Source organism: Monopterus albus, unplaced genomic scaffold (assembly GCF_001952655.1).
Source record: "Monopterus albus unplaced genomic scaffold, M_albus_1.0 scaffold415.1, whole genome shotgun sequence".
NCBI lineage: Eukaryota > Metazoa > Chordata > Actinopteri > Synbranchiformes > Synbranchidae > Monopterus > Monopterus albus.
Window position 1 is genome coordinate 132,248 of NW_018128295.1, and position 25,006 is coordinate 157,253.

The following is a 25,006-nucleotide window of genomic DNA, read 5'->3' on the forward strand; positions in this document are numbered from 1 at the left end:
CAGGGCATATTGGTGCTGCAGAGTCCATCAAGCACTCTTTAACAAACTCCCCCTTCCGAGAATGGCTTACTGTATTTAGCAATTTTGTGGGATATCACAAAGCTGGTCTTGGTTGCGGCATCCCTGGATGTGTGAAGCTTGGTAAAAAGGCCTTGCTGCTTCTGCAGCTTAGTGAGTAAAGCTTCCGATGTTCGCGCCCTTTGAGCATCAGTCAGGTTTCTGTAGTTCTCTGCGTGTTTCGTCTGGTAATGCCGACTCACATTGTAGTCCTTAAACACGGCGATATGTTCCCCGCAAACTAAACGCACAGCTTTACCCACGACTTCAGTAAATAAATACTTAGCAGTCCAATTTTTGTTGAACCCTGCATTCGGCATCTACCTTTCTTCTTTTAGCATGAGCGGACATTTTTGAGGTTGTGTGACAAACGATCCAATCTTGCGTACGTCTTGATACACGTATTATGTACGTGAATAAAAACAACTTAAATAAAAGCAATGTAGCTTTAGTCCATGCATGAGGTTAAATTAAAAAATAAGTTTATTTTGTAATTTCCAATTAACCTTACACGGGCCGGCCAGAGTCAACCAAAGGGCTGTATGCGGCCCGGGGGCGTAAAATGCCCAGGTCTGGTCTAATCCAACAATGCAGTAACTCCTCCACGTTGGTGGTGATCAGATGGTTCAACTGAGCATTTTAGAAGCTGGAGTTTTGTGCTGTTGAACTGCACTGCATTATATAGAGCTGTCTGTTAGCCTAGTGATGTAAATGGGATGGACAATATAATAGAAACCCTTGTCATTTATTTCTGGTGTTGGAAAAGCACTTGATCAAGTGGGAGTTTTTAAGGGGTGAAAACTCATCACACTAGCAGAGAAAGGCTAGCATTGTTGCTTGTGAAACCACACTAAGTTAATCAACAGCTGGACACCAGTATGGTTGGCACAGAGTTGTTTTGTTTAAATGTAGATACTGTCAGTAGACCTGTCATCACGTCCCTTACACTGAGCAGAGTTGTTTACAGAAGAGCGCAGGGGCACGGATCTCTTCTCCAAAACATCCTGAGGCTGAATTCACGGTTTATCACACAGCCTGGCCTCCAGATTTTTGGAGGAACCTCGTCTCTGGTCTGGTGCTGGGCAGTGCAAAGTTGCATCTTGCTTACTAATCTGATTTTAATTGGTTGTTTTTGTGGCATTTGGCCAGTGTCATGGGACTCGACCAAATACTGTGTATGCATGCAGAAAAAAATGCAGTATAGCAGTGAGCTAAAAGCTGCACGGAGCTGAAGACCTGGCTGATTGTTCTTGGTATGTTACTAGTGACCTGTTAATAATAAACGGTCTGATTTGGTATTAGCAGAAAGCATATCTCTTACTATGGGCAGTGTAAGTTGATTTTTGTAATGTACTGGAATGAACAAAGTTTGGAAGGAGGAAATAACTGATGGCTAAAATTTGTATATGTAAAAGTGTGTCTGGTTAAAACTAGGATATTTGTTGTAGGTGATAAATGTTCTTTGTGGTGAGGAGACAGAAAATGGGAAGAAGTGAAGCATACCGTTTCAAGCTCACATGATAAATGTAGACAAGTTAACCAATTACTGTTACCAGTTAAAAGGCTGGCCATGTATGATTGGTAGAGCATGGTTGTTTTCAGCATGCTCAGGCTAAACACCATGTAGAGGAGTGTGACTCCTGGCTGTTAATTAGCTGAATGCTCTCACTATCCTGGGATACACTGTACTTTTGTCTCCTGGCTTCAGTGCAAACAACTTTGTGTGGTTTGGTGGTTTTTTGTGTTTTATAAATCTTGCTGCCTACAGTTTTTGTCCTGCTCCTTATGGTTTCTCTTAATTCATGTGTGGTTTGTACATTTGATATTCTAGTCTAAGGAACAAAGCCCAAACGGTAGCAGAGGAGACTCAAGTAACTGTGCCTTTAATGGAAGAGAGGACACTTTAGATGGATGTGTTCAAGGAAGCCCGGACGTTTCCTGCTGTAACGGAAATGTTGAACAAGTTGCTGCTGTAGATGTACAAGAGTGTGGTGGCTGTCAGATCATGATGAGTCGACCAGTGACTCAGTCAGAGGGCTAAGTTGGCTTTGTTCAGGGGCCCCTCGTATTTACATTGAGTTTGTAATGCCATTTTATATTTAGTTTTACCATAGACAGGCTTGATTTAACTTTTTTTGTGCAGTTACTAGGGGTGTGACGATGCATGATATTGTGTTCACAAGAATGAGATATATTGACACTTAAATCTTCAGTGACAACTGACTCAACTGAAAGTGAAAATGCATCTTAAATTGTTTTAACTAATCGTCTTGTAACGATTGTCATTTCAGTTCTACTTTGAGTATGAATCGTATGCAGTAAAAATGTAGCGCGGGAAAAAGGTTTTGCTACAAACTCAGCCTGGCTGACTGGCTTCTTCTGTATGATTTCACGAGTCTTCAGACCATAGAACATGAACTTCTAACTGAAATTGGGGGTGACCACCTATCCTGTTTTCACCCTCACTGTGCAGTGGCATCATCCAGCAATGGTGCTGCACTGACCAGTCACATATGGGGAAGATCAGGATGTGGCCAAAGAATGAAGGCTCTTGTTTACCTTGTTAGTTTGATCCTTCATTGTTGAATTTGAGCCACAGTTAACACGTGCATTTTTGTTAGTACTGGGTGTTAAAACAGTTGCTTCTGTCAGTGAAGACACTGGTGGTAGAATTGGTGCTATGTTAGCAGCATGGCTAACAAAGCAAAACAATGGAAACGAATGAAGCTACTTGTCACAATGTGGCCGTATCACGCCTGCGACCTCTCACTCCGTCACCAACACTGCACCACACATTGAAACAGTCGAGTTAATGTGAACATATGCCAGTTTGCCATCATATCGCAAGACATCTTTTGCCTTGACAAATATTGAGCTCATCACACCCCTAGTAATTGACCCAACCTGTGTGATCAGCTTGCTGAGTTCTTCCATCATAACGCGAAATGGTTCATCAGGACCAGTCTGTCAATCAGCACTTAGTGTAATTGAGCTCTTATTTTAGATGAGACATATCAGGCGCCTTGGCAAACTTGTAAAGCCCAACCTTAAAAGGCTCCAGGTTTTCCTGCTGTTGGTGGAAATTTGGTAAATTGCACATTTCTCGTTGCTGTATGCACCACAAAAAGTGTTTTAAGAAATGTTTTTTTCGCCCATTTACATTTGTACTGCACCTCACCTTTTATCTAATCTAACAGATTAGATAAAAGGTGTATGATTGGTAGAGCATGGTTGTTTTCAGCATGCTCAGGCTAAACACCATGTAGAGGAGTGTGATTCCTGGCTATCTAATCTAACAGATTAGATAAAAGGTGGAGTAAGGATGAAGAGTGTTCATTTCTTGTCTTTGGTTTTTACAAGCTGTGTTCTGTTTCTTCCACAGGTCCTGTTTTGAGTGGTGATCACAGTTCAGCTGGTCAGGCTTTCTCCAGTCCTGTGAAGCTCCAGCAGCAGCATTCAACTCGTCTGTCTCTTCCTTCTTGGTGAACAGACATGCCTCCAGCAGTGGGTGGGCCTGTGGGGTACACACCTCCTGAGGGTGGCTGGGGCTGGGCGGTGGTAGTGGGGGCCTTCATCTCAATTGGCTTCTCCTATGCCTTCCCTAAATCCATCACAGTGTTCTTCAAAGAAATAGAGGTTATCTTCGATGTCACACCCAGTCAGGTGTCCTGGATCTCCTCAATCATGCTGGCCGTCATGTACGGAGGAGGTGAGTAGTGCCTATGCTGTCCAGAGCTCCAAACATGTCACACTAGTGCCACTCGGTCTCCTAGATGGTGGCACATGTGCAACTAAAGCATTTGATCCATTCAGCTCCACACTGATTCTGATGTTCATGCTGTATCAGAACAGCTGACAGGAGAACTGTGCCAGACAAAATAGTCATGTAGGCTCATTAGTAAGAAATCACCATTGAAACCCAGTTTCTTCTGCATAGAAATACCAGAATATACTTTTTTTTTTTTAAGCTTTAGGTCACATCTAAGATGATGGCTCTCTAACGTTATAGATGATTCAGAAAACGAGGAAAGCGTGCTCTGTCGTGTCACTTTCATTCTGGAGGATGTTTGACTTTATAATTTTACTTGGAGGCTTTTCAGTGGTACACATCAAACTGACTGTGGCTTCAGCTACATTGCTCTATAGCAAAAGTGTCAAACAAATTTTGGTCAAAGTTAGAATTTGGAAAGGGCACATTTCACATCCTTCTGTCTTGACTGTATGTAGTTTAAAGGTTTGAGAGATTTGATAATTTTGTTACTTGCAATATCAGATTACAATTTACAAAATGCCAGGGTAATGTCATGAAATGTCTTAGAAGCATGTTTAGTTGCATAGAATCATAACAAAACAAGCTGTATTCCTGCCTCCTCACCTTTCACAAACAAAAACAAGCTTCTTTTTTTTTCCAATTCTGTTTTTACTCTCCCTTTCTGTTTTTCCCAATTCTGTTTTTACTCTCCCTTTCTGCTTGCATTATCAGTCCTTCGTCTCTTCCATTCATTCAGTGTTCTCACAGCTTAAATAACATTGCTGGTGGAAGAAGACATCGTAGGAGAAATGGATACTTTGGAGTGCTTTCAAGTACACATTTGTTTTACTGTGGTCTGACAAACCGCCAGAGAAAACGGGGCAGTGGAAGGCATATTGAATGATAACTAAATTTTCCAGTATTTGAGCAGTGCTGTAGTATAAGAATAGCTTTATTAAAAAAAAGACTTTATTTACTAGCAGCTCTAATGCTCAATCCCACTGTAGATGTTCAGCAGATACAGTGGGTACAGAAAGTATTCAGACCCCCTTAAATTTTTCACTCTTTGTTATATTGCAGCCATATGCTAAAATCATTAAGGTTAATTTTTTTCCTCAATGTACACACAGCACCCCATATTGACAAACACACAATTTGACATTTTTGCAGATTTATTAAAAAAAAAATGATTTTAGCATATGGCTGCAATATAACAGAGTGGAAAATTTAACGGGGTCTGAGTACTTTCCATACCCAACTGTATGTTTGCCACATTTGCATGTGGGCGGTGCAGTCTTTTAGCCTACATTGCTAATTGGCACTAAACGTCAAGTGTCTACTTACCTGGGGACAGGTTTGTACCAAATTTTATGGCAATCCAATCCCCCCCGTGTGTGTGTGTGTGTGTGTGTGTGTGTGTGTGAAAGGATGCTGTCTGGACTCAAACCTCTGACATGGCACACACACTTTGCCTGGGATATGGTGTGCCTCACCATAACCATAAGACTATTGGGGTACCCCACCAATTCATCTATTAGTGAAATATTTCATTCCTGTTCAAAGTGGAGGACCAAGAATGAATCTCCCTCCCAGAACCTTGGGTGTCCTACTAGGCCTGAACGATTTGTCTTCAAATCAAAATCGTGATTTTGAACAGAAGGCAACTTTCAAATCACAAAGCTGTGATTTAAACATTAGACTGGAAACAAACGAGGTCCCCTGCAGAATTCAGGTACCTACACTTGGCCCTGCTTCACATGAAACCTGCATGGTAAATGAGTGAGAAGACACCAGTAAGTTCCACTTTGCTGCTAGCCACACTGCAATGGCCAGAGAAGCCAGCACAACCAAACATCAAGTACCAAGTGACACCAATGTTGGTGTCAAAACACAATGGTGGGCTACCCCGATCCTGTGGTTTGGTTTTAGACCAAAGGCTGCACATCAGAAATGTGCTGAACGTGCCTGGCTAAGGTAGCAACAATGCAAGGCAACACATTTCTTCTGGCATTTAAAAAAAAAATATTAAGGGACAGTTTCCACCTGTCCCTTAAATACATTTCTGGCATTTAAAAAAAAATATTGCGACAGTTTCCACCTGTCCCTTAAATACAGGTTCCCTTGTTGCTGTTGTCCTGTATTGGCTCACTGCCCATTTTGGATTAATACAAGATGCAGTCTGTCATTTTAAATTTGTCCACAGGGGTGAGCATATTGTAAAGCTAAGCCAGTTTAGAAAAGCTGTGAGCTCATAGATTACAGGCTCTGTCATCTTCACTCATGTGGAGCACAGCCTGCTGGCTGTTGAACAGCACTGTCCCTCAGCACCAGTCATTCCTGTGAGGATGTTGGGTTTGTCTTCCTGCTGTTATTAGCAGTAAAGCTTGTTTTCTGTAATTCAATGATCACAAGATTTCTCTTTTTTAAAAGTTCCCCAATCATTCAGCTCTAGCCCCTACAGGTGGTCTTGGGCCCGTGACGCACCAAGCCAAGGGTTGGCTGCTGTCAGGCCATAAGTGGGTGGGTGTCGCCCTCGTCTTCCTGGTGTCCTACATTGTTGGCACAAGTCAGATATTGTGGTGGCTTTTCAGCATGTTGAATCAGCAGCGCACCCTTTCATGATTTCCCTAATTTAGTGGGTATTCTTTTTTGTTTTGCCTCAGACCTCCACAACCAGAACACCATTATTTGCAACTTATCACAATGGCTGCTCCTAGTTGAATATAAATTAGCTGCTTCATTTACATCTTGCCTTTTTGAATGATGACTATAGATACTACCACCTGCTGGTATGGAGAGGTATTGCCCTCATGCTGGTATGGAACGTGTGTACATGCCAGTTGGTGATTGGCTGTAGTCTGTACAGTATTCAAGTGCCTCTTGACATGTTTGGCACAGAGTTGACGTGATATGATGCCAATTTGCCTGCGTCACTGGCTTGGGCAATCTTTGCCCTTTAAACTTGAGGATGGCATCTGCAGTGCTGCTTAGAACTGTATCTTAAATTTGGTCACTTGAAAACAACCAGTTGTTGCATTTGGGTTAAACGGTTATATTTGCACACCTGCAACAAGGACCTTTGTTTCCGTTAAGGCAGGAACCAAAAGGCTCAACCAGTTTCAGGTTGGGTTCAGATGTTCTTTTCATAGTTTCCTCTCAATCAGCACTCCCTACATGCTAAATCCATCACTCGGCTTGCCTACTCGATTTGAATTCATCCAAATATGGAATGTTTCATCCCCCCAGAGCGGCATGACAGCCCGCAGTTTTTATTCAGTAGGGTTGGGTGTTTAGGAGAGAAAACTGAGGAGGAACAAAGGGGAAGGAAGTTGCATAACAGACAGATGTTTGTCTCCATTTAAAAAAAAAAAAAAAATTCTCATTTCATAATCCAGCCTTAAACATTATTCCTGCTTGAGTGAAGTTTTAGTTCAGTTTCCTGGGAATAGAGTACTAAAACCATGTTGGTCAGACTGGTTATACATGGAGCAATGCACGTACACATGCGGGTTTCCGAGAGGGGGTAAAAAAAAAACCCCACACAACCTAGTCATAGTGGTTGGGTGACACCCATGACACTTCAACCTGAACTACAGTCCTTAAACGAGAACAGACTTGTTTTCAATGTAGCAAAAATTAAAGTATGAGATGTGTCATTGTATACCACTTGAACTTGTTCAGTAGCCAAGCCTTTAAGAGGTAAAACTGCTTGGTGTCACACTCAGTGGGCAACTGTCTCAGGAGTAACAATGAAAATGGGTAGAGGCATAGCGTGTATTGGATGCTCCTATTTTCTTACCCCAGGGTAGAGGCATAGCATGTATTGGATGCTCCTATTTTCTTACCCCAGCCTCTAGGGTGTTGGTGACACAGGCATTAGGTTCATCTTACCTTTTTACTGTTTGGCAGTTTGGTCAGGTGCAGCGAAAACGGCGTTAAGCTTCAAATGGCTCAGAATAAAGCCACAAAGCTTATGCTGTCCTGTCCATTAGGAGTGAGCCAAGGTACAGAGGACATGCATGCCAGTTTTTAGGAATATAGTAAATAACCAAACTACTCAAATTATGTAAAAGGTCAACATAACCTAGAACACATGCCATGTAGAGATCTATCACAATGTGGAATGTTGGAATCTAAAATACCCTGTAAGGCAAGTCTTAAGGACTAATGGGGGAGGGTGCTAATTAATCCTAACATTGACTTGAACGACTTTGGAATGTTATTGGCTGTTTAGTTTTTAGTCCACTTTATTGATGAGATTTTTGTGTATGGACTGGACCCCAGAAGAGTTGCCCTGGTGACAGCTGAGGATCTGAATAAAGACTGTGGTTACCTCAGAAGGATATGAACATGTTTGTAGTGACGGAGCTGTACAGACTGGCTGGGAAAGTGAATGTCAAGACAGCAGCTTCTCATGGCTGTTGACTAACTCTCTGGGTTAGACTGAGCGGTAGTTGGGCTCCCTCATGTCCCTGACCGTTGTTATTGAGCAATGAGGCCATGCCCCCTACATGTTGCTCCTTTCTTTTCTGTTTTTTTAAATTAATATGCTGGAGAGCAAAATGTTGCAGTTACCCTTTAAACACATCATCTGAAATTCAGCCTCGTGTTGGTTTAACACGGCTCTCTGCATCTGAATGGCTACTATCTTATTTAATCTGTTAAAGCTCACTGCAATCTGAGTTGTGGTTTAATAGAGGGCTTTCAGGTTATTTAGTCTGAGAGCAGTGAACAAGTTCTGGTCATAACCTCCATGAAACTCTGGACAGAGCCAAGTTAAGTTTCCCTGTTTCCAGCTTTTATGCAAACCAAATTGTCTCCTGGCTCCACCTTAATGAGTGGTTTTTTTTTTTTCCCAGTTCACAGCAAGAAAAGGGTTGTGTATTTTTTTTTCCAGTTCACAGCAAGAAAAGGGTTGTGTATCCCATAAATGTTGGTCTGTTGCTTTAAAGGTTCAGTGTAGCTGAAGGGCTGGTGCTTGGAATAAAGTAGTTGCAGAAATGTTGAGCCTTAACTGTTGGGGTCAATCCAGTCAGCTGGTTCTCCTGCCCTTTTTTTTTTTTTTGACTCGTCACTAATGCTGCTCTCAAACATTTCAAATGCTCACTGAATCTGCTCAAATGGAGAATAAAATCGAGATTACTTTGATCTAGCACGCCAAGTAGCTTCTGCATAAATGAGACAGGAAAAGTTTGTCACAGCTGGGTTTACTCTGGAAACATTTGCTCACTTGTGAATGCTGTCTGTGTAAAGCTGAGGACGAGCCTGTTTCTTACACAAAGAGCAAATTATGGAGGGAGCGGGAGAGTTTATACTATAATCTGACAATGCCACTCGCTGCCCTCTTTGTTTTGCCAGCACAACAAAGACTGTCAACACTGATTTTTGTTTATGTGGGCCTGAGTGAGTGGTTAGTCCTTGTACAGCTTCCCTTTTGTGCTCTGAGGATGTGCTTTAGTAGACCATGTGCCTCTTTCAGAAGGCAGCAACCCACTGACACATGCTCTGTGCCAGGCAGGTAGGCCTTCAGTGCCAGACGCAACACAAGAGAGGTATTTAGTGAGTGAGTGCGTGAGTGAATGCTCGTGCCCCTGGCCTTTATGATCAGCTGCCAAGTTTCAAGGGCAAAGCCACCATTGTGAGTGTGTGTGTGTGAAGGACCCAGGCTGGTTGTGAGGAAATGGATGCCGGCTTAGAACACACTGATCCTATTGTGCTCTGAGATCATTCACATTATTGGGTAACCGTCAGTAATATGGATAAGATTAGATAATGGTCTTGAGTTTTAAGATTTGACACTAATTTGCCAAATGAGCAAAAAAAGATTTGATTTGTAGCTCACAATATAGACGGATGTACACAATAGATACAGAAAAGGTGTAACAGTTGCTGTGTAGTTTAGCATCTTGGCCAAAATGGACTAGTCGGAAATCAGGAAAATGTGTGTGTGTGTTTGGGGAAAACTGTTTCCCTTGTGGTTGAGGCAGCTGATGTCACTGTCTGTATATGAAGCCTGTAACCTTGCCACTGTGCTGAAGCAGCAGCAACTGTCTGTCCATACTTCTAAACCCTACTCTGATTGTGTCATGAATTTGTATATATTAAACAAGTGGTGGTGGTGGTATGGGGCTTTTGTGTTGGCTGGTAGCAGATTTCTTCACCAACAATGCAAAAAGCTTTCCCATTATAGGAACCTGTTGAGCCTAGTAACGCTTGTCACCAGTTCTGCGTTTGTTTCCGCTGCCCGCTCTGGAGCTGTGTTCCAAGAGCTAAATTTCAGCACCCCTCAGGAGGTGGTATGAAAATAAAGTTCCAGGAATGTGAGGGGGGGAGGAGGTGGGTGTGCACAGAGCTGTCACCTGTGATTGGTTAAATGCCAGTCGTCACACTTTAGCATTGTAAGCACAGTGTGTAAACGCGCTTGCTGGTTTAGAGGTAAAATGAGGACCTGCTTGTTTAGGGGTAAAACAGGGACTTGATTGAGTGGACCATGGGCAAAGTGGTGAAACCCCTTTTCCATCGCCTGGTACCAGCTCAGCTTGCCTTATTTGTTTTCCACAAGTCAGATGTTGGGGCTAATACCCGATACTAATTTTGGTATCAACTCTGATGTTCCAAATGAGCAGAGGCGATACCAAACAGCGAGTTAAACTGCAAGGTGTCCTGGAATAAAGCATCAGTTCTAAATGAGATATTTTAGCCTGGAGAGAGTCCCGGCTCTGTGGAAGATGTCCGGTGTGGTCCTGGTTCCTAAAATATCTCATCCTAAGGAGCTGAACCATTACAGACCAGTTGCCTTGACCTCCCACCTGATGAAGACCATGGAGAGGATTGTCCTCAGCCACCTCAGCAACCTGGCATCGGAGTAGATTACGCTTATCTACATGCTGCTAAGTGAGCTCGGCGGTCTACCCACTACAGTTTGCATAGCAACCTGGCATCAGAGTAGATTACGCTTATCTACATGCTGCATCCGTTTAAGGCTGAGCGACTGTCAAACGTGGTAGTCTGCAGCATGGGGGCACCCCAGGGGACTGTGCCTCCCCCTTTCTGATCACCCTCTACACGATGCACAACTCCAACCAGTGTCATCTACAAAAGTTCTCAGATGATGCCGCTATCGCTGGATGTGGGAATATTGGGAGGTTGCTACTGACTTTGTGGAGTGGTGTGAGAAAAATCACCTGGTCCTGAACACCAGCAAGACAAAAGTGATGACCCTCCAGCGGAAATCACCATCACTCATGCCGGTGAGCTTTCAGGGCTCAGATATTGAGATTGTGGACACCTTTAAATACCTGGGTCTCCACCTCAACAATAAACTGGATTGGAGCAACAACACAGATGCCCTGTACAGGAAGGGCCAGAGCTGCCTCCACTCTGAGGTCCTTTGGTGTGTGCAGGGCACTCCTTTGGACATTTCATGATACTGTGGTGGCCTCTGCAGTTTTTTATTTTTTATTTTTTTATTTTTTTTATAAATGCTGTTGTGGGCTGGGCAGGAGGCAGCACAATCAGGGACAGAGAGACTTAAGCTGGCCAAGAGAGCTGGTTCTGTCCTGGGCTGCCCTCTGGATTCTATTGAGGAGGTGGCAGACAGAAGGATGCTGGTAAAGCTAACATCCATCATGCACGACCCCTCCCATCCCCTGCACCACACAGTGGTGGCTCTGAACAGTTCTTTTAGCGCAAGACTGTTACATCCCCAGTGTAAGGAGTGTTACCATAGGTCATTCCTCCCCACAGCAATCAGACTGTACAATACATCACTGCAGGGATAAGCTAGGTGGAAGTAGGAGGGACTATGTAATGGTCAACTGAGGTAAAATGCATGGTTAATATGCACATATGTAAATTCTGTTCTTGATTTCTTTCATACATTATATTGTCTTTTGTGTATTTGAGTAGTTTTTCAGAGATCCTCATGGCTGAAATGCAGGTATTTCCCCCACTGGGGGATTAGTTGTGGGAGGATCATTCTTGTTCTTGTCTTGCATATACTATATTCTGTCAGTCTGGTTTTAGGTACTTTGGAATTTGTTTCTCAAGATATGTTTGTTCTTACGGTGTTTTGTTGCTGCTGGAACACAGGAATTTCCCTTTTGTGGGATCAATAAAGTCCTACCTACCTAAAAGTAGTGGTATTTAATGCTAACCACGTCATTGTAGTAACTAAAAATGGCCACATACTGAGAACCAAGAACGGCATACATTTGATGTCTTCCCCTCTAAACAAACTGGCACAATGGAAAAGCAAGTATGTTGGTGTCTGTCAACTTGTGAGGTTATGCTAGGTGATGGTAAGAAGCCTGGGGTGGACTGCTCGTTACAATTCAACAGTGGAGTTGCAGCTGATGTTAATTTGAGAGACTGGAACCAGAATTTTATTTATTTTGCTTAAAGTGATTGAGTCACTATTCAGAATAGCTGCACTTTTTGGCCCAGCTAATGAACTGAGTAATTGTTTCAGCTCTAAACACATTCAGTAGTTAGGCCTGAGGAGCGATTATCTCTCTGATCTGGTTGTACACAGAGCCTCTGTATAGATCGTCCAGGGCTTTACTTTGTATTCACAGCCAGCAGAGCCAGTGTCAGCCTGGGTGCATGTGAAGGCCTATTCATAGTGAGCCTGGCATGGTAACTCAGACACATGGACGCCTTCAATTCCCTTGTTCTCTTTTCTTCCTCCTGCTCTCTCCTCCCACTTCTCTCATTACCTTTAATCTCATATCAGTTTGATAAAATACCTTACACTGTCAGGCTCCTTCACCTGTTCATTTACTCCTACCCTCCTTCCTTTTCCACATCTGTCAGTCCCTTTTTTTGCCATCATAGTGCCACCTGCTGGTATAATCATCACTTGCAGGAGTGACACTACTACTACACTTTATTAGACTTGAATGTTGTCCAATAAATGTTACCATTTTGGTTGTGATTATCCAGCAGTGGCATTGTGAGTAGACGGAGCTTGTTTAGCTCACTAAGCCTTTTATGGTTGGGGGTGTGTTCTCTCCTGGCGTGTTCTGTTTCCAAAAAATCTAAAATGTTCCAGGGGTTTGATTTAATTTTCATTAAGTTTCTGTGGGTCAGTTACCTGCAGCAGTAACTTGACAGCACAACAGCTGTCGTGTCAACACACTTGGTGTATATATTGGTTCCTGTTGTCACCCTCCTCTTCTTTCTGTTCAGGTCCAATCAGCAGTATCCTTGTGAACAAATATGGCAGTCGACCAATCATCATCCTCGGCGGTTGCCTGGCAGGCTCAGGACTCGTTGCCGCCTCCTTCTGCAACACGGTGGCGCAGCTCTACTTCTTCATAGGAGTAGTGGGAGGTCAGACCCATTTCCAGTTCTGCACATAAATGGACCCTCTTAAACTGAGCCGGAGTAGTTTTTAACTGGCTCTACTGTTGTACACATCGCTTTATACTTTAACTATCCTGTTAAGTTCACTAAAGGCTTATCCTTCTCCCTGGTGCATGTTAAACGGTCAAATGCATCAAACGGTTCCTAAGCAGTAAACTGTTGTAAGCTATCCTGCCTTCATCGGGGTGCTGTCCACTTATCAGTCATGTGGCCTTGTTCACAGTAGATACCAAATTTTAAAGAACATTACCATCTTTATTAGATGGTACAAAATGTTTTCTCCTGTGGACAGATGCAATATTGCACCCAACTTTTAAAACGTTCTTTAAGTACACTTTTCATCTTGGTCGGTAAAAAGGCTGAATCCCAACACCAGTAAATTGTGCTTGTTCAAACATTTATTTCAAATTAATGCTTAAATGCAGCATTGTCAAATTTCTTCTTATGCGTAACCCAAACTATTTCCAGTCTGCAGTCAATCTTGATGCACATATTTCTCTAAAGAAACTATTGTTGGAAAATAAACCATAGAATCTACAAATTAAATGTATTCCTGTCAGACTTGGAGCTCCCATTTTACAAATCCAGGAAAGCTTCCTGTTAAACAGCATCTTCTCTGAATCTTGTACTCTGACCAATCTGTTCATTTTTGACTCCCGTATGCGTTGGAAAAGACCGGATGATTTATTTGACCTATTAAAACACTGTATGTGTTAGAAGAGACTGGATGATTTATTTGACCTATTAAAACACTGATTATATCAACTGCTGCTTTAAAATGAGTTTTTGTGGTGTATAAAATCACTCCTCCCACTTGTCCTTTTTATCTGGATGTGGATGGTTGGGAATTGAACAAAGTAGTTTTGTTTGCCATCATCTGTTCATGTAACTCTCCTGCTCTCTCACTCACTCTCCAGGTTTGGGACTGGCATTCAACTTGAATCCAGCCCTCACTATGATCGGGAAATACTTCTACAAGCGGCGGCCAATCGCCAATGGCATCGCTATGGCAGGCAGCCCTGTGTTTCTGTCCACCCTGGCTCCAATCAACTCCTGGCTGTACGATCAGTTTGGGTGGAGAGGCAGCTTCCTCATCCTGGGAGGACTGCTGCTTAACTGTTGTGTGGCCGGCTCCCTCATGCGCCCTATTGGGCCCAAACCTCAGCTGGCCAAACCTGACTCAGAGGCATCCGGGGCTGTAGGTTCAGCTCAGCCACAGCCTAAGACAATCTTGCAGAAAATCAACTCCTTCATTGACCTGACGCTGTTCAAACACCGTGGCTTCCTGCTGTACCTGATGGGCAATGTCATCATGTTTTTCGGCCTCTTTGCGCCACTCGTCTTCCTCTCAAATTTTGCCAAGAACAAGGACATCAGTAAAGAGAAGGCGGCCTTCCTGCTCTCAGTGCTGGCTTTTGTCGATATGTTTGCCCGGCCCTCCATGGGGCTGCTGGCCAACACCAAGTGGGTCCGGCCCAGGATACAGTACTACTTCGCTGCTGCTGTCCTTTACAACGGAGTGTGTCACGTGCTGGCGCCGCTGTCAGTGGATTACACTGGATTTGTGGTCTACGCCATCTTCTTTGGTTTTGCTTATGGCTGGCTGAGTGCTGTGTTGTTTGAGACCCTCATGGACCTGGTGGGGGCCCAGAGGTTCTCCTCAGCTGTGGGTCTGGTCACTATAGTGGAGTGTGTACCGGTGCTGTTGGGCCCACCGCTAACAGGTAAGACGTCCAGCATGCATCATGGGGAAAAGGTTGGCTTTAAGCAGGGGGTGAACATCACACCAATATGCACCTAAATCCCTTAATTTTAAAGGATTTTATGTACATCGTTATACAGACTTATGAATTGAGAATCCGTAAACTGTACAAGTTTTCGGGTTACCTCTAATGAAAAAGTAATTTTACCAGACAAACGGTGAGGATTAGTGATTAGCCCTTGGTCTTTCTGGCAGCTGATTTGGTCACCTTATTGTGCTGCTGTCCTCCCCCACACACTGATCAGTCAGTCCAGAAGCCATGGCCACATGAGGGCACAGTCACCAACTGATTTGGAGAAAGTCTGTAGACTTGTTGCTTTTTTGAAAAGCCACTCGAGGGCTCTTAAGTCACCACAACTAGTGAGGTCGCTAAATGGCACCATCAGTGTACTGTTGTATAAGGTCGCGAAATGGCACCATCAGTGTACTGTTGTATTTAGATGGCATAAGCCCTACGTTTTCTCCAACGCCCACACTAAAGATGGTCTGAGGGTTGGGATCCACATGAAACACCATATTTTCTTCTCTGTTCATTTATTGCAGTGAGTTCGTGTTTGATGCATCAAACTGTTGCATATCTGTTCTTCTTGGTCAAAAATCAGGGCTGAAACTGATGATCTGGGTTGTCAACCTTCCATGTGTCTTGATTTGCTTTAGGTTATAAATAATGCTGATTATTTCTCACAGCATGAGGTGGTGGTTTTAGTAAACCCCCTTTGAATCCTCCCAGTTGATAGCCTGGAACCAGGGACTGAGAAATGATCCATTAAGTGCTGCAGCTGTACAGGAAATGCATTTCAGTTTTAGCTAGTGGTAGCCCTGTATGAAAAAGTGCTGATTACTGTATTGCTAGCAATTGTAGAGAGTACCAGTACAGTACTGCACATTGTTTTGTAACGGTGCATGAATGAGGAAAATCATGAAAGCAAGTCAAATGTTCAACTGGAGCTGTCCTGTCTTTTGTCCACCTCCAGGTAGTTTTTATGACTACTACAAGCACTATGACTACACCTATATTTCCTGTGGCATCATCCTCATGGTCGCAAGCGTCTTCCTCTTTGTGGGGATGGGCATCAACTACCACCTGCTGGCACGAGAGAAGAGGGAGGAAGAAAGAAAAGAAAAGGAGGAACGCGCTGCTATGCTAGCACCCCCCCCTCAATCAAAACCAGATGAGAACGTCCTAGCCGACGTGACACTGGAGGAAGTTGCCAAGATGGACGAGGACACGGTATAGAAAATGGACTCGAAGGACGCACATGCTTAGCGGAAACGTACACAAGTTGCAGTTCCTCAGTACAACCACATGTCTCTGTAGACAATTTACCATTTTATATACAACCTTAAAGCCATAGACCCAGTTTTCTCATTTAAACACAGACCTGCTGCAATATTTAGCTGTTACATGTTTCAGTGTGTCAAGACATCTAGATTTAATATTTGACGTGCCTTTTTAAAAAAATTTTATTTAACTCATGTCCTCCGGGAGCGTGTGCACACGCCACATATAAACACCAGACGCACAGCAGACTGGTAAGAGACAAGTCCAGTCAACTAGTGAGGACCTGACCTTGGGGTCGTCCACCTCAATGAAACCGTGCATCTTGCTTAGATTCCCCTCGCATACTGCATACACACTCGAGCATCGCTTCACTCAAGGGCTGCACACAAATGAAGGGCACAGTAGTTATAATGTATCTGTTCACATATTGGGTTAGAGTGGGGAGTTAATGTAGTGTCCTGCATTTTATGCAGGAGAACAGCTCATCACGTGAAGAAGTGCCAGCAGCAGGAGTAGCCTTTGTCAAAGATATAACGCACAAACACGTGTTTGGAAATGCAAAGACAGGCTTGTGTGTGTATCCTCCATCCCAGAGCAGCTCAGCCATTCTTTGTACTGATAAAGACGAGACATCTTAGTGAAAGTCGATCATGGAGTTGCGCTTCTCTGCCCCACAGGTGTCTGCTGTGCAGCATGAGACCGCTCAGTATTAGATGACGCCACCCTCCGGTTTGTGAGGAATAACAGGCTGTGATTGTACCTCACTGCCTGGCTGTGGTGTCAAAATGAAAAATCTCCCATTACAGAATCCTAATTTGTTACTTTGAATTATAGGACTGGCAGCACCCTTTTATTTTAATTTTTTTTAAGCTTGTGTTTAACCCAGGGTAGTTGACAGTAATGTCAAACAGCTACTAATATAAAAACTGACAATCCAAGAGTAAGTCGTCCTTTAATGGGTTGTGGCGTATTGTGTTTGTGTCAGCAGAGTTTCATTAGTTTGAATTCATGTCAAATGTTTGTAGTTTTGAAAGTGGGGAGTTGGTCAGTGCCTGGGCTGACTGGCAGCACGAGGATGCACTGTGTGCCGACCAGAGGGAACAGGCCATGTTGGCCCTGTCGGCCTGAACAAGCTTTACTTGGCGTCTTTGTGGGGAAATGAATGTAGGTTTTAACTTGAGATTTCTAAGTTTTTAGTTTTACTCTTAATACTGCTTGCTGAATTGTTTAATTTTGCCACAGGTTTCATAGAATTAAGTAGTTTTGAAGGAAAAGGTACCTTTTTATTGCCCTGACTTTATCTTTTAAAGCTTGACTGATTTCATGAAGTGTTGTGTTGGTTTTATATAAATATTTACTAGTGGAATACTACTTCCACATTTATCAACAAATCCCATGAAAAGACTGAGAATTGATCCTAATAACCAGTGGGGCTCTGCAACTGATGGTTTAATTATTTAATATTCACCAGTAATTGTCTTAATGAAGTGATTAATGTATTCACATGTCTCATTTTAGATCAACAACCCTGACCAGATATCCAGTGTACTGGCATAGACGTACCAGAACGTTCACATTTGAGAAGCTTGAAACAAAGTTGTTTTTGCTTAAAATGATTAAATGATTCACATTTCAGAAATGATTGCTTGTTTTTTTAATTTGTCAGTCACCACAGTTCTATTAACTGTGTGATCTAGTCCGTTCCTCTGCCATGGAGTTCATTATTGTTTAGACTGGCTGTGTCTGAATCACTGCTCACTCATTATTTCTTATACAACAGTTCTTCACAGCTATGCAGGAAGTAGCGTGTACAGTTGTGCTCATACGTTTACATACCCTGGCAGATTAAAAAAAATTTTTTTTTTTTTGCCTATTTTGCAGAGAATATGAATGAAGACACAAACTTTTCTTTCAGTCATGGTTGGTGTTTGGCTGAAGCTGTTTATTGTCAAACAACTGTTTATTCTTTTAAATCATGACAACAAACTACCCAAATCATCCTGATCAAAAGTTTACATACCCCACTTCTTAATATTGTGTATTTCCCCCTTTAACATCAATGACAGCTTGAAGTCTTTTGTGGTAGTTGTGGATGAGTCTCCTTATCTTTTCAGATGGTAAAGCTGCCCATTCTTCTTGGCAGAAAGCCTCCAGTTTCTGTAAATTCTTGGGCTGTCTTGCATTAACAGCACATTTGAGATCTCCCCAGAGTGGCTCAATGATATTAAGGTCAGGAGATTGAGGTGGCCACTCCAGAACCTTTACTTTATTCTGCTGTAGCCAATGACTGGTCGATTTGGCCTTGTTTTGGATCATTGTCATGTTGGAATGTCCAGGTACGTCCCATGCACAGATTCCGGGCCGATGAGTGTAAAGTTTCCTCAGTATTTTTTGATAACATAGTGCATTCATCTTGCCATCAATTTTGACCAAATTTCCTGTGCCTTTGTAGCGCTCACATCCCCAAAACATCAGCGATCCATCTCCGTGTTTCACTGTAGGAATGGTGTACCTTTCATCATAGGCCATAGGTTGTGGCCAAAAAGTTCCATTTTGGTCTCATTACTCCAAAAGACTTTGTGCCAGAAGGTTTGAGGCTTGTCTCTGTGCTGTTTGGCATATTGTAAGCGGGATACTTTGTGGCATTTGCGTAGTAATGGCTTTTTTTTTTTTTTTCTGGCAACCCGACCATGCAGCCCATCTTTCTTCAAGTGCCTCCTTATTGTGCATCTTGAAACGGCCACACCACATGTTCTCAGAGAGCCCTGTATTTCACCTGAAGTTATTTGTGGGTTTTTCTTTGCATCCCAAATAATTTTCCTGGCTGTTGTGGCTGAAATTTTAGTTGGTCTACCTGACCGTTGTTTGGTTTCAACAGAACCTCTCATTTTCCACATCTTAATTAGTTTGAACACTACTAATTGGCATTCTCAGTTCCTTGGATATCTTTTTATATCCCTTTCCTGTTTTTATACAGTTCAACTACCTTTTCCTGCAGATCCTTTAACAATTCTTTTGTTTCCCCATGACTCAGAATACAGAAATGTGAGTGCAGTACTGTATTAAAGATGCAAGATCTGTCAGGAGTCCAGAAACTCATTGACCTTTTATGCACACTAATTACCAGCAAACGGATCAAGGTGAAGATGGTTGCCTTTTAATTGCCATTCACACCTGTTTGTCTCATGTCATCAGGCCAAAATCACCAGGGTATGTAAACCTTTGATCAGGGTGATTTGGGTAGTTTATGATTTTAAAAAGAGTAAACAGTTGTTTGACAAACGGCTTCAGCCAAACACCAACCATGACTGAAAAAAGTTGTTTTCATTCATATTCTCTGCAAAATGGCCAAAAAAATCTAAAATCTGCCAGGGTATGTAAACTTATGAGCACAACTGTATGCACTGGACACTGCCTGTTGTGATTCCATTGAGGGCACTAGACTGTCCGATGTGGTAGTTACTCACTATATTAAAAATGGGTAGTGATTTCTGATGCAGCCAGTTAAAAACAGCCAGCCACTGGCCTTAACACAGCATTGCAGCTTCTTTTGTGCTGGTCCCATGTGCACATCCTGCTGCCAGAAATACTTGCTGTGTAGTTACCTGCAGCAGAAAGTGGTTGCTAATCGCCTTTCTTTGCTGCAGTGCCCATGAAATGTAATATTAATGAACTGAGCTGCAGACAAACACTGTTTTGGTCTTTTCATGGAGTTTGACAAACTTTATAATATGACCAATTTTTCCCCTCTAAACTGAAGACAGGCCTGTTAAAATGAAAAAGGAAAATGTTTCTGCAATACAGCGTTATTAAACTCCCTGATGTGTGGTCAGTTGCACCAAAGTTTTCCTCTTCACAGAAAAATGTCTGCGTAGGGGAGGCAAGAGGGAACACTGAAGTGGGAACGTAAATTAATGTGAGGATGCACTTTGTTTGAAAGCCGTTAGTGATTTTTATACCATGACCAAAAGTAGTTTAGACGGTGTAGGTTGTCTAACAGTAAATGTTGTTTGTGACAGAAGGCAGTGTCTAAGGTACTGTGGGAGAATACTTTCTCTCATTCTGCCCTCGTACTTGAATAAGAAATGGTCTCAGTTTTGCACTGGAACATGGACAGGTCATTGTTTCAGATATAGTAGAGAAGTGATCTGCACTGCAGACAGGCCTGTGTGTGTGTGTGTGTGTGTTCACATTCCCCTGTCCATCAGTTTCATTTATTCAGTCTGATTTACTGGAATTAAGAATTGCCTAAAACCTTCAGTTATTTTGCCTTTGAGACCAGTAACTGAAGAGAAGCTGACACATCAAAAAGTCTAACAGAACAATTTTGGCATTTTCCAGTGAAGGGGATTTAAAAACAGTACTGTGTATAGCGGCACACCTCTTGTTTTTAAGAACATATGTTTCTGAAAACTAACTTTCTTTCATAGATGTTTTTGTTTGTGACTGAATAAAAGGATTTTGACGATGACTTCCATTTGATTTCTTCTGCTGAAAATGAGAATTGGTTTTGTTTCTGGAGCTAGAAGTGATGAGCAGATTTTGTTTACTGGGGACAGAGCCAGGAGATGTACACCAATCAGCTATAACATCACCACTGACTGGTGAAATGACATGTTACAGTGGCATCTGTCAGTGTGTGGGGTATATTAGACAGCAAGGGAACATTCAGTCCTCGAAGTAGTTGGAAGCAGGACAAAAAAGGCAAGTGTAAGGATCTGAGCAGCTTTGACAAGGGCCAAACTGATGCTGACGACTGGGTCAGAGCATCTCCCAGACTGCAGGTCTTGCTGGGTGTTCCCGCTCTGCAGTGGTTAGTATCTGCCATCAGTATCTAAGGAAGGATAAACAGTGAACCAATGACACGGTCTTGGGCTATAGTGGTGATATCACACCTATAGTGGGGAGGCTGTTGAATTTGTCTAAAAAGTGATCTCTAACTCATCCTCAGGACCACAGTTATTGCTCCTTTTACATATTCTTATCACTAAACGGTAGACAAATTCCTGCCTTTCCAGACAGTATAAATATGGAAGCAAACAGATTAACGCAAGATGTGCTATAAGCTGCCAGTGACACGAGGCCCTGATTTACTGGAATTAAGAATTGCCTAAAACCTTCAGTTATTTTGCCTTTGAGACCAGTAACTGAAGAGAAGCTGACACATCAAAAAGTCTAACAGAACAATTTTGGCATTTTCCAGTGAAGGGGATTTAAAAACAGTACTGTGTATAGCGGCACACCTCTTGTTTTTAAGAACATGTGTTTCTGAAAACTAACTTTCTTTCATAGATGTTTTTGTTTGTGACTGAATAAAAGGATTTTGACGATGACTTCCATTTGATTTCTTCTGCTGAAAATGAGAATTGGTTTTGTTTCTGGAGCTAGAAGTGATGAGCAGATTTTGTTTACTGGGGACAGAGCCAGGAGATGTACACCAATCAGCTATAACATCACCACTGACTGGTGAAATGACATGTTACAGTGGCATCTGTCAGTGTGTGGGGTATATTAGACGGCAAGGGAACATTCAGTCCTCGAAGTAGTTGGAAGCAGGACAAAAAAGGCAAGTGTAAGGATCTGAGCAGCTTTGACAAGGGCCAAACTGATGCTGACGACTGGGTCAAAGCGTCTCCCAGACTGCAGGTCTTGCTGGGTGTTCCCGGTCTGTACTGGTCAGTACTTGCCTACAGTGGTCTAAAGGAGGACACAATAAACCAGCGACAGGGTCATGGATGCCAAAGACTTTATGGTAAGGGTGACCTACTGTAGATTAAACTTAAATTTCATTCATCCTTTTCAAAAGATTCCACTTTATATCTTAAAATGGCTAACAATGAGAAACACTGTCTCTGAAGTGAATCTTATAGTGTTATAACTGGAGTGGGGAGGCTGCTGAATGTCGAAGTCACTGCTTTTACGCAGGTTTTTCCACTGAATGGACGACACATTTGTGCTTTTCCTGACAGAACTGTGGAAGTAAACAGATGCACAGTGACCTGCAGTGACAAGTGCAAACCAACTGCTGCATTGGCTCCTGTTATTAGGCAGATGGTCATAATGTTATGGCTGACTTGTGTATAAATGTATAGCGTAGGTACTTTATTGATCCACCACATATAACATTTCTACGTGAGTACACTTGAGGTGAGGTTTACACTGCAGGCTGTAAACCTGAGGAAGGCTGCTGGACCGGACGGCGTCCTAAGATGTGTGCTGTAGGACTGTGTGGACCATCTAGCTGGAGTCTTCACCAGGATCTTCAACCAGTCTCTGGCCCAGTCCACTGTCCCACCCTGTCTGAAGTCTTCCATCCTAGTTCCCCTGCCTAAGAAACCCAACATAACCAGCCTCAGTGACTACTGAGTGTTTTGAGAAACTGGTACGGGGACACATTGTCATTCCTCCCACCAACATCTGACCCACACCAGTTTGCATACAGGGCAAATAGATCCACAGAGGACACTGTAGCCACAGCCCTTCATGCTGTGCTGTCCCACTTGAAGCATCAAGAGAACTATGCACAGCCGCTCTTTGTGGATTATACAGTCGGGTCCATAAATATTGGGACATCGACACAATTCTAACATTTTTGGCTCTATACACCACCACAATGGATTTGAAATGAAACGAACAAGATGTGCTTTAACTGCAGACTGTCAGCTTTAATTTGAGGGTATTTACATCCAAATCAGGTGAACGGTGTAGGAATTACAACAGTTTGCATATGTGCCTCCCACTTGTTAAGGGACCAAAAGTAATGGGACAGAATAATAATCATAAATCAAACTTTCACTTTTTAATACTTGGTTGCAAATCCTTTGCAGTCAATTAGAGCCTGAAGTCTGGAACGCATAGACATCACCAGACGCTGGGTTTCATCCCTGGTGATGCTCTGCCAGGCCTCTACTGCAACTGTCTTCAGTTCCTGCTTGTTCTTGGGGCATTTTCCCTTCAGTTTTGTCTTCAGCAAGTGAAATGGAAAACAACTGTGGTGGATGACCGAAGAATTCTTTCCCTGGTGAAGAAAACACCCTTCACAACAGTTGGCCAGATCAAGAACACTCTCCAGGAGGTAGGTGTATGTGTGTCAAAGTCAACAATCAAGAGAAGACTTCACCAGAGTGAATACAGAGGGTTCACCACAAGATGTAAACCATTGGTGAGCCCCAAAAACAGGAAGGCCAGATTAGAGTTTGCCAAACGACATCTAAAAAAGCCTTCACAGTTCTGGAACAACATCCTATGGACAGATGAGACCAAGATCAACTTGTACCAGAGTGATGGGAAGAGAAGAGTATGGAGAAGGAAAGGAACTGCTCATGATCCTAAGCATACCACGTCATCAGTGAAGCATGGTGGTGGTAGTGTCATGGCGTGGGCATGTATGGCTGCCAATGGAACTGGTTCTCTTGTATTTATTGATGATGTGACTGCTGACAAAAGCAGCAGGATGAATTCTGAAGTGTTTCGGGCAATATTATCTGCTCATATTCAGCCAAATGCTTCAGAACTCATTGGACGGCGCTTCACAGTGCAGATGGACAATGACCCAAAGCATACTGCAAAAGCAACCAAAGAGTTTTTTAAGGGAAAGAAGTGGAATGTTATGCAATGGCCAAGTCAATCATCTGACCTGAATCCGATTGAGCATGCATTTCACTTGCTGAAGACAAAACTGAAGGGAAAATGCCCCAAGAACAAGCAGGAACTGAAGACAGTTGCAGTAGAGGCCTGGGATGAAACCCAGCATCTGGTGATGTCTATGCATTCCAGACTTCAGGCTGTAATTGACTGCAAAGGATTTGCAACCAAGTATTAAAAAGTGAAAGTTTGATTTATGATTATTATTCTGTCCCATTACTTTTGGTCCCTTAACAAGTGGGAGGCACATATGCAAACTGTTGTAATTCCTACACCGTTCACCTGATTTGGATGTAAATATCTTCGAATTAAAGCTGATAGTCTGCAGTTAAAGCACATCTTGTTCGTTTCATTTCAAATCCATTGTGGTGGTGTATAGAGCCAAAAATGTTAGAATTGTGTCGATGTCCCAATATTTATGGACCTGACTGTAGCTCTGCATTCAACACCAGATGGTGGACCTGGGAATTCCACATTCCACCTGCACATGGATTAAGAGCTTGTCCGGACGCAGCCAGAGGGTGAGAGTGGGCCCACACACGTCCACGGCTCTCAGCCTCAGCACTGGTTCCCCACAAGGCTGTGTGCTGAGCCCCCTGCTCTACATGCTGTACACCCACCACTTGCCCCCCCGCCCACCATGGCAACACCATTGTAAGTTTTGCTGATGACACCACGGTGATGGGGCTCATCTCTGGGGGGAATGAGAGTGCCTACAGGGATGAGCCTGAGGCTGATAGTGTGGTGCAGGGAGAACATTCTGCTCCTTAATACCTCAAAGACTAAGGAGGTCATTGTTGACTTCAGGAGGAAGAAAACTGACATCTTGCCACTGTATATCAGCGGGGACTGTGTGGAGAGGGTGCCGGCCTTCCGCTTTCTGGAAGTCCATATTGAGGAGGATCTGACCTGGGGTGTGAATACCTCTGGACTGCTTATAAAGGCCCAGCAAAGACTGTACTTCCTACATGTGCTCAGGAAGAACATCTCCCAGAAACAACTGGTGTCCTTCTATTGGTGCACATACTGTATGTGTGTATGGTACAGCTCAGAGGAAAATGCTCCAGAAGGTCATTAATACAGCCCAGGAGATCACCGGCTGCCCTCTCCTCACTCTGGAAGAACTACACAGTCCCTGCTGCCT

At 43.1% G+C, this 25,006-nt stretch overlaps 1 protein-coding gene across 3 annotated transcripts in view; it reads left to right on the forward strand.

The window, feature by feature from the left end:
- The window catches only part of LOC109951868 (monocarboxylate transporter 1-like), a 30,972-nt gene extending 10,283 nt beyond the window's left edge, over positions 1-20,689 (forward strand). For all 3 annotated transcript variants that reach the window (XM_020586596.1, XM_020586598.1, XM_020586597.1), the window contains exons 2-6: positions 3,440-3,766; positions 12,998-13,141; positions 14,092-14,898; positions 15,911-16,167; positions 17,737-20,689. In XM_020586596.1, the coding sequence (XP_020442252.1) occupies positions 3,550-3,766; positions 12,998-13,141; positions 14,092-14,898; positions 15,911-16,167; positions 17,737-17,775 (1,464 nt within the window). In that variant the 5' untranslated portion in view covers positions 3,440-3,549 and the 3' untranslated portion in view covers positions 17,776-20,689. The remainder of the gene's footprint in view (positions 1-3,439; positions 3,767-12,997; positions 13,142-14,091; positions 14,899-15,910; positions 16,168-17,736) is intronic.
- The last annotated feature ends 4,317 nt before the right edge of the window (positions 20,690-25,006 follow it).